Genomic DNA, 12,709 nt, shown 5'->3' on the forward strand with positions numbered 1-12,709 from the left:
GGCTTCCTTGCACGACATCTTGAGATAGGACAAACATTGATATGAAATTAGTTTTGTACTAGTATCATTACATAGTATCTAGAATAGAACACCTGTAAGGTATTAAAGGGATATTAAAGGTTAAAAAAATAAAGATTAAAAAAACTTTACTACTAATGTATTGTTTTTACAGCCATGAATAGACTAGTGTGTAATAGTGGGACGAACCCCAAGTTCTTGTAGGAGTGGAGATTGAGCTCTTGCAGTCAACTAACTGTCTTGATGCTTCCGAGCAACTATATTCTAGCTGACTCAAAGCCTAAATGTCTGACTCCTGTCTGGGGCAAGATTTTGTTAGGTCTTTTGGTTGTTGGCAGGAATGGATTTATCTTCCTTAGTAGAATCATGCTTTGGCTATTTCGGACACTTTCCTATTTGCAGATGAACATAAAGATTTTGGAGTTCTGGCTCCAACACTAGTTACTAGGTGATCTCTGGCAAGTTATACTTAACCTTCCAGAGCTTCAGTTTTTGCTTCTACAAAAATGGGTACAGTAACTACAGAGAGCTATTATGAGGATTAACTAGCTACAAGATCTTGGGTGAGTTACTTAACCTCTCTGTTGCTTCAGTTTCCTCATCTATAAAATTTGGTTTTGGTACCAACCAAAAAGGCTGTTGTGAAGACTAAATAAATGAATACATGTAAATTGCTTACAGTGGAAACGGTCTAACATAGTGGCCTAGAAAATGTAGCATAAACTTATGATGTCTATGTGTTACAAGGGGTAGAGGTGTAGAAGATTATTATATTGATTGGCTAGGCTGGGCCCAGACCAAAAAGATTGTAATATTGAGGAAATGGCTTTATCCGATAGTCGACAGCAGTTAGCGTGCCCATGTGGGGCCCAGGATGCTGATGATGTGGTTTTAAACAGATCTCTTTGGAAACACGATGGAGAAGATCCTGAAAGACAACTGGAGGATAGGAAAGAGGAAAAAAATAGCAAGCTCATCACTCTGTAGTTAGGAAAAGTTTTTTCCATTTAATACTAGACTTTCAAGGATTGAGATGCAAGCTTTTTATGCAATTACATCCAATGTTAAAATTGGTAATACATAATTTACAAAGATTAACATCAAAACAATCATCTATTTAGATATGCTTTTGTAAAAAGGAAATATATTAGCAGCATTTATATTTTCCGCAATCACACAGCCTACAGACATGCAGACTAACTCTGTATCTATTTGCAGTGATGTAGTGCTTTGCCCCGCATTTCAAACACCAAAACCCGCCTGGCAGCTAGGGGGTTCTTTTTATTCGTTATTATAAAACAACCGAAAAATAAAAAAAGGCATTAATTTCTACACCAGTAAGAAAAAACAAGTTTTTGCACTTACCTAACATTTGATTGTCTAAAAAACATTTCAGTTTTTAGTCTTTCAACAAAAGAAAGATAAAATGACAGAGCGTAGTGTCTTTTGCTTCTGTTCTCGCATTTTACAAAGTTTTTTTTTCTTTTTTCGTCTTTTTTAAAATTTTAGTGTTTAACACTATTAAAGGAAATATTGAATTTTAATCTCTTTCTTGTCATTTTCCTGCTTTGACTAAAAGACCCCCAAAGTGCCCCTATTCCCACCTCCCTCCCACCCGGCTCCCTGCAATGAAAACCAAAAGAAACCACTCAAACGGGCTTGGACATGCGATTTTCCCAGCTCCACACATGAGTATCTTATACCCAGGTCTCTTAGTAATGTACAGTGCTTCTCTACAGTAAGAAAATACTCCAAACTATTTTCTTAATTCTCTTTTTTCTTTAATAAAATATTTATTCTGCTTTTTCTCTGCTCAAGGGGATCTTTGGCATCCCCTGTCTCTTTTGTTTTTTTTTTTTTTTTTTTCCTCAAGATTGACACAGAAAGGAGAAAAAAGAAAGATTCAATGGAATGGAAGGTGGTCAATGTTTCTACCTAAACAAGTCAGAGCGTCGTCATCATAAGAGGAAATGTACAATTAGGAGAGCATTGGTCCAATATTAGAAAAAAGTAATGGGAAAATGTTTAACTATTGTATTGCTTACTAATCACGCAGCAGATATATATATATATACATACATATATATATACACACACAACTTGGCACATTTAAAAACCATCTTTTCTCTTATAAGAACACCTAAAACGTATATGCATATGTCTGTCTGAAAAGACAACAAAGCAAAGCTTTTTAAATTTTATTTTTAAAAAGACAGTATTATCTGGTAACTTCTGGTCAAGAGAATGGGAAGGAAGGTGACACCCTGGATATCCCTCCTGAAGATGAAGTCATCAGGAAGGTGGAGGAAAGATGGAACTAGGGGTGGGGAGAATACACTGTCTCTTTAAGAGATGGACATTGAAAACTGTACAAGTAAAACAAGAAGTAGTGTTTTCAATTGATAATCTACACTCACAACAAATACTCTGATAGGTGAATACTGCTCAACAGTTTATGTAGTGACTTTTGTTGGGGGGTGGTTAGAGTTCATTTTTATGTAGGTTTTAAAATGATTTTTCTTTGAAATGAATCTCCATTCGCACAGCACAGCAGACACACAAGAACCATAGCGCATAAACAGCACGTGTGCTGGCGGGGGGCCTGGGCTTCTCATTAGAAAGAATTACGTTCGGCAGGTTATGAAGGTTAAAACAAAAATAGTTACAATAAGTACTGTGCCCTTCTGACCCCATGGGGGCTTTCCCTATTCCATGATTCCATTTGGGGGAGCAGAGGTAGGGAGGGGGCAGCAGTTACAAGTCCTTTGAGTTGTCAACTCACATTTTACTTTGACCTGGTTGGGCAAAAGAGGAGAGAGAAACTTTCCCTAGTCAGGGATTTGGAACAAGGCCCAGCTACTGTTTCTGTTTTACGTCTCGGGTAGCTCTTGGAGCCTATAGAGAACAGACAGGGTAGGGGTGGGGATCCTGGCCCTATCCCTTTGGAGTTTGAGTTATACCTGGGTATAGGAAGCAGCTTCTTAGCAGTGCCTGCAGGATCAGAGGATGACACAGAAAAACCCAAGCTGTGGGGAGGGGCAAGTGCTGTAAAGTACCAAAAGATTCTGGTCATCCTCAATGTGCTCTGCCCTCCACCCTACATTATTAACCCTCAGGGTGAAGCAATGGAGAGGAAAACAAGTTAAACTGAACTGTTTAGACAGATCCCCTTCCTCTTCCTCTCCACTAGCTCCAAGGTTTACTAAGTACCTAATGTCAATGACATGGCCCCATTCCCCTTGCTGGACGGACCCTTCCCACCCCTGTCTACACTCAGAGAACAGGAGGCAGGACTGTTAGCTCCACTGGATCCCAGATGCTTGAGGTTCTCATTCTTTGAGGTTCACTTCCGAAAGCTGTTTTCTGGGATAAACAAAGTACGCCTTCGAAGTTTCCTGCCTGATCCTTCCTCCAGCAAGTAGGTCACATCGATGGCTGAAAACAGAAACAAGGAGGCTCATCAAATACTACCCTCCCACTCCTTATTCCAGATTTGAGCTCTCAGGAGATCACAGGAATTCAATGGTTCCGTTTCTGACCTATAAGCAATTTAGGCCTTCCTCCAGCCCCAAATGAAATAAGCTGTTCTCCAGGGAGGAGATCCTCTCACCTCCCAGTTTCATTCCCAAGATATAACTAAACACAGGTCCATGAAAGAACTGTATCATTTTTTTGGCCATGCTGCGCGGCATGTGGGATTTTAGTTCCCCGACCAGGGATCGAACCCAGGCACCCTGCAGTGGAAGCGCTGAGCCCTAACCACTGGACTGTCAGGGAATTCCCAAGAACTGTTTTTTTTTTTTTTTTTTTTTTTTTTTTTTTTTGGCTGTGCCGGGTCTTAGTTGCGGCATCCATGTGGGATCTAGTTCCCCAACCAGGGACTGAACCAACGCCCCCTGTATTGGGAGCACAGAGGCTTACCCACTGGACCACCAGGGAAGTCCCAGAACTGTACCATTTTTAAAGAATATTTTCCATTCTAAGCAAGTAATTAGAAGTTGCTCTTTTTCATTCCCTCTCTGCTGATTTCCCATTTATCTTAAACCCTAGAGATGAGCCTGTTGCTCCTTACCATTTTTCCCAGGGATTTTTTCAAGGAGATTGAGCAAGATCTGGTTGAGTCGTTCCCGTTGACTATGCCGTCGTTCTTCAGGGGTACAAGCTGCTTGGGGTTCTTGCCTACTTTCCTCTGTTTTTTTTTCACCCTCACTGACTTCAGGAGTGGCCCCCTCCCGTTCTGGCTCCTCCAGGCTGGGCATCTCATTGGCTGCTTGCTCCTGACTGGCCAGAACCTCTTCAATCAAGGGCAGAGCATCATCCTCCTGGCCCAGGTCTTTTAGGGGTGGCTTTGAGCGCTCAGACTTCCAGGATGATCTGCCAGAAAGATATGTGAATTTAGAGAGGAAGGCTAAGGAGTGCACTTGGGGATGGAAGGGGAATGAAGGGAAAAGATCTCGAGATGGCTTGAGATCCTGCAGTCTAGCTGTTAGAGCCTTGGCTCAAAAGGTAAGAAACTTGGCTATGGTCTTCACTTTATTATTTTTTGAAAAAAAAAACCACTACCTTTCTCTGAAATTTAATTTCTGTTTACAAAATTCAATTTTTCTTCTTTCCTTCAGGAATCCACAAAATAGACCAGAGCTGGTAAAATGCATAGCTAGTTCTGATTGCTTCATGAGTACACAGAAGTATGGCACAACCTTGTGATACCAATAGTCCAACTAAAATGAGCATTTAAATAGAGTTTTTACTTCTCCTAAATTTCTTCTCACATCTATTGTCTGGTATTTTCTTTTTCTAATATTGAAATATAGTTGATTTCCTTATGGTAAGCTATTGATGTAGGTAAAGTGATTGTTACGCTACCATTCAACAGAAAAGGAAACTGAAGAAAAGCCTTCGGTGCTTTCTCTAAGAATACACCTCTTGTGTACAAAATAGTACACATAAAAACTATGAGCCCAAACTGCTCAGTTAAAACCGTGCACTTCTAGCTACTTCTGTTCCTTGACAGAAGTCCTAAGAGCTGATACACCTTGGGGTAACAGGGAAAGCTTGCAGAAACCTAAAAAGGACTTTTCCAAATCTGTCTGGAGTTCTGTTCCAAATCCTTCCCCTTCTCTATCTCTAATCTTACAAATCTCCCTCCCTGCCCCAACTAAGGCTCCATAACGAGACCACACCTACTGAAGTCTAGTTCTTCTATATTACTGTTGGCACTGTATTGGGCTACTTTGTCAGAGACTCCCCAATCCTAGGTGTGGGGCTGAGTGGGTAGGTGGTCGTTCTCTTGCTCCATTCAAGTTATTGGTTAATCCCTTAGGCTCCTTACATCCCCCATGGGACTCACCGCCCTCCGTTCCTCTTGTAGTTGTCTGGGACATAATGAGGCTGCAGAGAAGAAATGGAAGTGGTTAAGTGTACTGCAGAAGCTGGCAAAGCTGATACAGATGATCTGGGGCAAACTCAGGATAAGGGAGGTTGGGAGGTGGGGAGGTGGGGAGGTGGGAAGGTAAGGAGATAAAGAAAGAAAATACCTGGGCTATTGGGCTAAAACCTTTATTAAGTTGGGTGACTGTGTTAAGGTCAGAAGTTTAGTCCTAATAATCTGTAGGCCACAGTGATTTTTAGCATTTTGTAAGCCTAGAATGATAGTAGAAGGGATAGGCTCAAAATTCTTTTTGTCCCATCCCAGCTTTTAAGAAGTTAAGGTTGGGGTTTCAAAGCTGATCAGTGAGCTGCTGACTGAGTAAGCAAGATCAAAGAATTCTAGATGAGAGGCAGGGCTTGTTGGTGGGCAGAAGGAATATAAAATAAATATGATTTAGAGAAATCCAAAAATAATACTAGGAAAAATAGGAACATAAAGGTTTGCTTTCTGGTTAGACTATTTCTAAGCATTCCAGGATGACAGCTCTGAATTCCGACAGGCCCACTGAAAAAAAGACTCATGGGTGAGGAATTTAGTCCAGGGTTTCATTATAGCAAATACACGGATAACCAAAACCTTTATGAAATGATGACAAATGGCACAATATAACTGAAGGAATATGTTCACAACTTGAAAGAAAAAATAACACATAGGAAAAGGGCTGAAAATGAAAATGTTAACAGTGGTTATTTTCTGTGTAGTAGATAATAAACAATTTTTTCTTCTTAATGCTTCTGTACTTTTCAAATTTTATATAATGATAATGTCTTATATTTTAAATCCAGATATAAAAAAGAAAAAGTACTGAATTATTTTCACCAAAGGTTTCTCAATGTTACTGATATTCTTTTTGTTTCTCAATATTATGGGTGTGAAAAACATAACAAAAAACTATGCTATGGGGCTCAAGGGCAAAGACTGTAAAGAGGTGAGAGAGAAAAAAGAGGAAAACCTAACTGAAGTATAACAACAATTCCCTGAGGCACAGCCCATGCCAGGAAATGCAGAATAAATGCATTTTTGCTGCTCAAACATACCAAATAGAGAGGGAGTTTTCCAGTTTGGGATGGCAACAGGATGAAGAAGCAGAAAGCCACTTGAAAATTCTCACTCTGTGAATTCCATGCATGAACTAGATTGTCCTGAGACGTACAGTGAAGAGAGGAAGGGGACTTACTGAAAAATCTCTTTTAGGAGTGAGCTTCTTGGGGAAGTGATCAAAGGCATAGGGTTTGGTGCAGACGGGATAGCGGTTCCGGTGGATCTTGTAAAACAGGTGTGCTGACTTGTCAAGCCGATAATCACAGATGTACACATCTTGCTCCTTCACTCCTTTGGGTCTCCCTATGAGTCCAAACACTGTTAAAGAACCCTCCCTACTTCCCCTTCCCTCACCCTGAGCTGCCCCTCACATACCACTGGGAGAGCAGTGAGACCCCTAAGAGGGAAACATGGTAGCTGTTTTGAGAGGGGGAGCAACTAAGCATTTGGTGACTTCAGAAGAAAGGAGACATTAGTGTCAAAGAAAGGGGAAAGGGAATCTAAGAGTTGAAGGGCATTCTATAGGATGGAAAGAAACTAGAAATGTAGACTGAGTGCTGCAGGAATTTTTGAGAGAACATTTCGAAGGAAAAACAGCACATTTTGGGGAAGTTATCAGAAAAGAATAACTGTATAAATGAGGGAAGCACATTTGGTAATGAACACTTTATAAAGTGCGGGACTGAGGAGTCATCATGGGGCTTCAAGCAGTTAGTTTTTGCATGGAACATATATTCTCCTGGACTATTTTGCTGCGATACTAAGAGAAAGAGCTAGGCAACTGAACTTACTTATGATGATATCTAACATATACTGAGTTTTACTGTGAGCCATAAACTGCGCTTAGTGCTTTTGTAGATTATTTCATTTAATCCTTACAAAACTCTCTAAAATAGATACTAATCCCTATTTTCAGTAGGCTGAGTAACTTTCCCAAGGGCACATGGGTAAAAAGTGGTAGAGCTGGAATTTGAAATTAGATTGTCTGATTCCACTGTTAACCACAAACCTTATGAAACTATTGTGGGGTTTTTTTGTTTGTTTGTTTAATGTAGAGTTGATGATGGCCGTAAGGATTTTGGAATGGGGGGTGAAGTAACTTATCTTCCCACAAGTACTAATAGAGTGCTAATTACATACTATGAAAAAAAAAATTAACAAAAAGAGAATTAACATTTATTAAGTAACAAGCACTAGGTAAAAGAAAGAATATTACATAGCTCTCTGAAGCTTCATAGCTAACCTTGGATAACCTTTTATCAGAGAGAGACTACATGAACAGAGTGGGCAGCTGTAGATCAATGAATAGCAGACAGGAGGTCATTTTTTAAGTAGTCCACATCACTTACCTTTACAATATGTATACAGATCCAATACACAGCAGGTCCCCACTACAGCCTCCAAGGGAATGATCTCATAAAGTGGCACCCGAAATAGTTCATTGTGATAGAACCGACGGGATGGAGAGTGGTGGGTTTCATGGGGACGAAAATAATGGTGACCAAAGGCAAACCGTTCCTCTCTAAAAAAAGAAAAAAAGAAAAGGGAGAGGTTTAGTTAAGTAGCATGATGCTAGTGAATATTCAGCTCTGTGCTGGTAGGGTACAGCTGAAAGAATAGAGATAGGACCTCAACACATACTTTTCATTCTTCCAAAGCTTCTCAATGCGGAATATGTCAAGTTTATCTCGGTTAATGTGAGACAATAGTCGATAGGACTGACGGACTGGGTGGCCATCAGGGGTGCGCCGACTATCCCTCATCAGATATACACAGTCACCTAGGAAGGCACAGGAGAAGGTTAAGACACAGAGGCACAGAACAGAGGAGAAGGTTAAAATGATTCCTGCATAAATTCTGTTAGGTATCCCTTAGTCTGACCAAGGTCTACATAGAAAGAACTTAAAATCTAAAACAATAAAATCTGAAACGATAAATACATAACTACACCAGCAGTCTAATGGTGATGACAATCAATTCTAGACTATGAGAATGACATGAGGGAAGTCCTCCACCTCTTGGAATCCTATATGTCTTTCCCAGTATTAAAATTAGCTTTATAACACCCTGGTCTCTCTAATTTAGTTTTATTTGGTGGAGGTAAATGTATGTAAGCCTAAGGACTTGAGGATATAAAAAAGGTATATTCTATTGCTGCTAAAGGTCATATGGTGACAATCACTATTATGCAGACAGCAGATACCCCCTACTGTTCAGAATGGTCAGCTTTGGCAAGTAGAGTCAGCTTGTGTGTACATACCTTGGCGAAGCAGCAAGTCATCTCGGAGCAAACAGATGAAGTAGACACAGCCAGGTTGGGCATAGTGGGGCCGAGGGATCATGGGTACCTCCTGGTAAGAGCAGAAAGCCGATGGATAAGGGCTGGGACTATTGTATCCAGCCTCTCTATTCAATAGAAAAAGAACTAAAACCGAGAATTCCCAACCAATTAAGACTTACTGTTTAGTTGTTTCAATACAGCACAGATATTAAAAAAAGATGACAGCAACTAGAGTTGTTAAACTTGAAAAAGTGAACGTAGAGGACAAACCTGACAGGCTAAGTATCCCAAACTGTACTCTATGAAGCACTAATTGTGTGGTTGCTTTGTGCCACCTAAAGGGCATCTGAAAATGTGTGAAGGGGGACTTAGTCACAATGACTGGAGGAGGCTACTAGCATTTAGTGCCCAAGGGCTAAGAAAGCAAACAATTCTGCAATGTATCCCTCACAACACTGAAGAACTGTCCACTCAAATTGACAACAGCACCATTGTTAAGAAATACTGCTTGGGCTTCCCTGGTGGCGCAGTGGTTGAGAATCTGCCTGCTAATGCAGGGGACACGGGTTCGAGCCCTGGTCTGGGAGGATCTCACGGAGGATCTGGGAGGATCCACCCTGGTCTGGGAGGATATTGCGGAGCAATTAGGCCCGTGAGCCACAACTACTGAGCCTGCACGTCTGGAGCCTGTGCTCCGCAACAAGAGAGGCCGCGATAGTGAGAGGCCCACGCACCGCGATGAAGAGTGGCCCCCGCTTGCCACAACTAGAGAAAGCCCTCGCACAGAAACGAAGACCCAACACAGCAAAAAATAAATAAATAAGTTAATAAACTCCTACCCCCAACATCTTCTCAAAAAAAAAAAAAGAATCCGCTTGCCAATGCAGGGGACACGGGTTCGAGCCCTGGTTTGGGAAGATCCCACATGCCATGGAGCAACTAAGCCTGTGCGCCACAACTACTGAGCCTGCGCTGTAGAGCCTGTAAGCCCAACTATTGAAGCCCGTGCGCCTAGAGCCCGTGCTCCGCAACAAGAGAAGCCACTGCAATAAGAAGCCCGTGCAACGCAAGGAATAGAAGCCCCTGCTCGCCGCAACTAGAGAAAGCCCGCGCGCAGCAACGAAGACCCAACGCAGCCAAAAATAAATAAATAAAATAAGTAAATTAAAAAAAAAAAGAAATACTGCCTAAATACCTCCTTTTATAGAAGATCACACATATAAATATGGCAGAGCCAAGACAAAAACCCATTTAATAACTTGAGCAAGATACCCGACCTACCAGCTCTCCTAAAACATGGGCCTAAGACTAACCTTTGTTGACTCCGAGTCCAGTGCTCTTGTCACTTAAACACTGCTTAACATAGGTGATATTTAGAGTACACAAGTTCTAAACTTTATAAGTTACTTCTGTCATGGATAGTAGTGTTTATAAAAACCATGGTTTTATATAGTACCATTCCTTCTGTAGATTTCTAAGTATTCTCCCTTTGGTCTCAATAAAAAGGGAAAGGGAAGGGCAGAATTATTACCCTCAATGTAAAGTGTAAGAAACTGAGGCCTAGAGAGGTTGAACAACTTATCAAAGGAAATTCAGTGCATTAGGAGAAGGGCAGATAAAATACCATGTGCCACATCTCCTACTTTTAGATTAGAGTGTTATCAGAGGGCAACTTACTCTGTCCACGGGCCTCGGGTCACACTGCTCACAAAGGTAGTGCTCCACATCTGAGTTCACTCCCATGCAGTCACAGTGCTGCCACACCTGTAGAAAAAAAAAGTGTGTGTGTATGTAGGGGGTCAGACTTACTGAGAGAAGTCCTGGGGGCTAAGAATAAAAAAATGTGCGGGAGTTCCCTGGCGGATCAGTGGTTAGGACTCGGCACTTTCACTGCCAGGGCCTGGGTTCAATCCCCGGTCAGGGAACTAAGATCCCGCAAGCTGTGGCAAAAAAAAAAAAAAAGCGGTAGGACAGGGTAAAGTAAAATAGGAACTAAGGATGTTAAGGAGGTAAGTGAAAAATTAGAGATAATAGTAAAGTAGGGGGAAAAAAGAATGAGGACTAATCTGAACATAAGTATACAGATTGGTTCATAATACATAGATCTGGGCAAACAAAATAAGGAGATGGATAGAGAACAGGAGGATGAATGAATACAGTACCAAGCTATTACTTACAAAGTAATATATACCAACAATATGGACACTGTGAAAGGCTTTATAGTTGTTATGTTTTGACTTATCCTTATCTAATTATATCCTCCCAACAATCCTATGTGTTACTCATAACTCCACTTTCCATAAGGTAATGAGTGCAGATGAATCAAATGGGGATACTAGGGCTCGAATCCAGGCCTTGACCCCTTCATCAGGAGCTCCATATATTGCATTCCATCTGTATTAATGCTATATAGAGTGTAGTACCTCTAATGTTTTTCAGGTAAAGCACTATCCTAAATATTATCATTCTTCTTGATCCAGATTACATTAGAAGTGTGCAGTGGAAAGTGGGCAAAAAGAACGGGAGGTAGAAAAAAGAAGAGAAGGATAAAATGAAAGGGGGAGATATCAAAAAGGAGAAGGACAATATGGTGAACAGTAAGGGATAACAGAAACCAAGGCAAAGTTAAAGTTTATAAAAAGCCCATCAAGCCACGCCAAAAGAGGCAGGGGCTGCTGCTTTGAATATAGTCACCATGCTCATCAGGACTAGGCTTCTGCTTCACCTCCTGACCCTCACCATGCACTTGTCACACTGGATCATGAGGCCTTCGTCCTTGTAGAGGCCACAGATACAGCGGATAACATCATCGTCCTTCTCATGACCGTTCTCCTTCTCAGAGACTGAGGTCTCACTGCTGTCTGCCTCACTTGCTGTCTCTCCCACAATCTCATCAATCTGGGCTGATGCCTCGTGCCGGGCATTGTAATAGGCCTTTCGTAGGCGGCAAACATCTCTTCCAACCGGCGATTTACGTCCATAATACTTCTGAAGAAAGTAGATTAAAGAAATCATGTTTGTCTTCTCAATATGGCTTAAAAATATACCTGAAGAGGTAGCAGGATTTTCTTTACCCTCCCATTTGGTTAACATATTTTTAATACCAACAAATATAGGTGCCAGACAGTTGAAAACTACTTAAACTGAACTAAAATGAATTAAAATTAGAATCTGCATGGTAGTTTTTCCATTTGCTCTGTTGCTCTGTTATTCGACTCCTATCATAGACCTTATTATCCATTAGGATCAAAAAACACAGTGGCCATGGAACACGGTTAAGTACTGCAAGCATAACGTGGAGAATCTCTCCATTTACCTTTGTCTTATAGATACTAGGGATAAAGCTACAAGTTTATATTTGAAAGCTGGGTTTCAGGAGAAAGCATGTTAAAATTCAAAATTGCTATAATTTTTCTCGCACTTGTCTGTTTTTCTCTCATTTCTTGTCTTCAGTCTCAATTCCTCCTTCATCTAGTAGTCTCTTTTGTCCTTCAAACACCTCTCCAAGGTATTTCAAAATCACTGAATGATATCCTCTCTTCTACACATCATACCCATGCTCTCCTTTAAATCAGTTCAAGACCACCTTCTCTCCTATGAGCTTCACCTATTCTGCAACCTATTAGTGTAATACCCCTCAATTCCATCCTTAAGATATATTTATTTGCCTATCCATATTTCTGTGTATTTCACATATACTTATTGTCTCTAGTAAAGAGAATACAGATATGACTTAAATGTAGTAAAATGTCTGTATTACATAAAGTTTCAGCACTAAATTAGGTTTTTACAGAAATTGTTTTGGGAGTATGATTTAACCTTCCATTCTTGTCATATCACTGCCTTCATTTCTTATATTTCCAATATTTAGTAAACTATAACCCTTATCCTAAGGGTACTTGATAAAAATTGTTGTCTTTCTTAAGCAGAAATATGAA

At 40.7% G+C, this 12,709-nt stretch overlaps 1 protein-coding gene across 4 annotated transcripts in view; it reads right to left on the bottom strand.

Annotated features, from left to right (window-relative positions):
- Nucleotides 1-1,023: 1,023 nt before the first annotated feature.
- ASH1L (ASH1 like histone lysine methyltransferase) overlaps nucleotides 1,024-12,709 on the bottom strand; it is a 217,893-nt gene continuing 206,207 nt past the window's right edge. For all 4 annotated transcript variants that reach the window (XM_082612810.1, XM_082612811.1, XM_082612809.1 and 1 more), the window contains 9 exons: nucleotides 11,511-11,759; nucleotides 10,449-10,535; nucleotides 8,751-8,841; nucleotides 8,132-8,270; nucleotides 7,840-8,012; nucleotides 6,627-6,793; nucleotides 5,369-5,409; nucleotides 4,091-4,392; nucleotides 1,024-3,453 (listed from right to left, as the gene is read on the bottom strand). In XM_082612810.1, the coding sequence (XP_082468936.1) occupies nucleotides 3,362-3,453; nucleotides 4,091-4,392; nucleotides 5,369-5,409; nucleotides 6,627-6,793; nucleotides 7,840-8,012; nucleotides 8,132-8,270; nucleotides 8,751-8,841; nucleotides 10,449-10,535; nucleotides 11,511-11,759 (1,341 nt within the window). In that variant the 3' untranslated portion in view covers nucleotides 1,024-3,361. The remainder of the gene's footprint in view (nucleotides 3,454-4,090; nucleotides 4,393-5,368; nucleotides 5,410-6,626; nucleotides 6,794-7,839; nucleotides 8,013-8,131; nucleotides 8,271-8,750; nucleotides 8,842-10,448; nucleotides 10,536-11,510; nucleotides 11,760-12,709) is intronic.

The sequence above is a fragment of the Mesoplodon mirus genome (assembly GCF_964341445.2).
Source record: "Mesoplodon mirus genome assembly, chromosome: 3".
Lineage (NCBI taxonomy): Eukaryota > Metazoa > Chordata > Mammalia > Artiodactyla > Ziphiidae > Mesoplodon > Mesoplodon mirus.